Source organism: Drosophila obscura, unplaced genomic scaffold (assembly GCF_018151105.1).
Source record: "Drosophila obscura isolate BZ-5 IFL unplaced genomic scaffold, ASM1815110v1 contig_213, whole genome shotgun sequence".
Classification (NCBI taxonomy): Eukaryota; Metazoa; Arthropoda; class Insecta; order Diptera; family Drosophilidae; genus Drosophila; species Drosophila obscura.
The window spans coordinates 127,109-129,587 of record NW_024542805.1 but is presented as its reverse complement, the minus strand read 5'-3'; the positions used below and the strand labels follow the sequence as shown (position 1 = coordinate 129,587).

The 2,479-nt window shown below is 44.7% G+C and overlaps 1 protein-coding gene across 1 annotated transcript; it reads right to left on the bottom strand.

Annotated features, from left to right (window-relative positions):
- Positions 1–284: 284 nt before the first annotated feature.
- Positions 285–2,252, bottom strand: LOC121404539. The gene is made up of 2 exons (XM_041594191.1): positions 2,231–2,252; positions 285–2,175 (listed from the first exon to the last, which is right to left on the bottom strand). Exon 2 carries the CDS (start codon positions 1,695–1,697, stop codon positions 285–287), a length of 1,413 nt encoding a protein of 470 aa, XP_041450125.1. The 5' UTR covers positions 1,698–2,175; positions 2,231–2,252.
- Positions 2,253–2,479: the final 227 nt, after the last annotated feature.

Below are 2,479 nucleotides of genomic sequence, written 5' to 3'. Positions count from 1 at the left end.
CGTGGTAGATAGCAGTTGATTCGATCTCTCAGTTTGTCGACCTTCAACATGGTGCTTCACGATTCGCACATCCATTTCCGAGTTAGTGATGTAGTCTCGCACCAATTGGTCAATGTGCTCGTCATCATGCCTAACCAGATGTACACCCTTTACATGGTTCATGTGTCCGTTTTCATCGCGACATTTTCCATACACAACCCAGCCCAGGTTGGTCAATGTAACGGCTGGCCCAAACGGTCGGATTTTTTGCGTGGTATTTGACACCACAGGGCCAGGCCTTACTGTCACCACCGGGCTCCTTTTCTCCACGGGGTTCTTGGTCCATGCAACCCTAGCTCGTCTGCCAGGGTTCGGCGAGGGCCCCGGGGCGGCAGAATCTTAAACAAAATAATCGAGTTCTCCTCATGAGTCGCTGTACCTGTAAACTTTATTTCCTCGTCTGGATTTTTAACGGATTCTTCGTGGAGCAGCCAGTGAATACGTTTTAAGCAACCATCTAGCTGGCATTGGTTTTGCCGCCTACATTTTTGACTGCGATGGCCATATTTGAGACAATTAAAGCATAGTTTCCCTTCCCGTACATGCAGCCATTTTTTCTGAAGCTCCATCTGCGCGAATACCTTACAGTTGTCCAAGTCGTGTTTCCCCTGGCAGGCTGAGCATGCTTTCTCCTTTTCGGGTCCCATTTCATTTGCATGAAATAATCTCGACTTCTCTTTCCTTGGCTTGAACGTCACCTGATCATCTACCAATCCTGCTTCTTGCACATCTTCGGCCAGTCCCTGAAGCCATAGACTTAAATGATGGATCGATTTTTCATCTCCTAATGGCTTGGAATGGCGTGCCCACTCCAATCTCTGCTGCACCGGCAACTTTAAGATTAACTCTTCCATTAACGTTGGATTTTTTAGCTGCTGATGTGCGCTAGCTGCTTCCAGAAATGAGGCCAAATTTTGTACTTTCATTTTAAAATCAACTAATTGTTCCAATCTACCTTCGCGAATGCTTGGAAATTCTCTAACGCGACTAATCTGACTTTTTACAAGTTTCTCGGGTCTACCAAAATGTTGCTTGAGTGTTTCTAATATATTTGGAACGTTTGAACTGTGAATAAGCAAACACTCGACAGTCTCTCTAGCTTTGCCCTTTATAGCCTTTTGAAGGCGTATCAAATTTTGCCTGTCTCTGTAACCATACTCTGCAGTGGTCACAATGAAGGCTTCGTTGAACATTGGCCATTCTTCAGGGGCACCGTTAAACTCCGACAGATCGTACAAATTTCGATGCGTTTCCTGAGCAGCAACCGGCTGCCTTGGTGGTAAGTCTGCATCCGTTGTCACTGAGGACTCGGCCGTTGTTGATGGTGGCCCTGGCCCACCAGTTGTTCCTCCACTAATACCAAGGGATTGCAGAAGTATATTAGTTTTTTCCATTTGAATTTGATTCATCCTCAGAATTTCCATTTGAAACTGCTGCATTTGCATTGCATTAGCTTGCTGGCCTTCCTGCATTTGGCGCCACATCTCCAACATTGCGTTGACGATACCTGATTGTGATTCCTTCGAAGCGACGGCACCGTCTTCCTCCGTATTAGAGGCTTCCTTGTGTATGGATTCTTTTTCCACGGTTTCCATCTCAGCGGTGTCTTCGCGCTGGTCATTTGCTGCCCTTAATTTGCTCATTGCTCTGGTATACATAGCCCACAGACTGACCCTTTCCTCAAATCAACAATCTACTGCCACTCATCAAACACCACCATCCAAAATGTGTTGTCCAATTTCGTCAGCCAACTGCGCACTTAAGCCTCCAGTCGCCGGTATAGGAAACTTCGTTGGTTAGAGTGAGATGACCATATGTGCACGATCATGCACACATACGTTCATGAGAACAGATCGCCTTTTCTGTGGTCCTCAAGCACGTACCCACGTTGGCCTCCGTGTTCTCTTGGTGTTTCTTGACCACCCACGAGCGAGTCTCGTCCGTCTCCTTGTGGGTTCCGTAGCTTCTCCAATGAGTACTTCACGCTGCGTGCACCGCGTGTTCGGCCGTGGTCATGCAAGCGCCAGAAGCTTTACCGTCATTGACAAAGAAGCGAAATAAAAGATGTTGATTCCTTAGCGTTATGCGTATAAAACTACAACCTTGAATGCCGTGGTTATATGTGTGTTTTATTTCCTAGGAATATATTCAATGTTAATACCAAAAAATGTCCACTACTCTGGTTACATACGCTTCGTTTTCTTTTACGCTTTTGACTGACTATCGATCATACTTAGTGTGGCCATTTTTCTATTATTGGCAGTGTGACCATTTTTCTCTTACATTAATTATGTTAACAATAATGGTATTCAGGATTTTGACTAATTAGTAAATATTAAAAATACAAATAATAATAATAATGAGATTCTTCACAACAGCATCGCTAGCATATAAAAGACACTTAGAAACTACATTTCTAATACCAGCTGACAAAAGATCG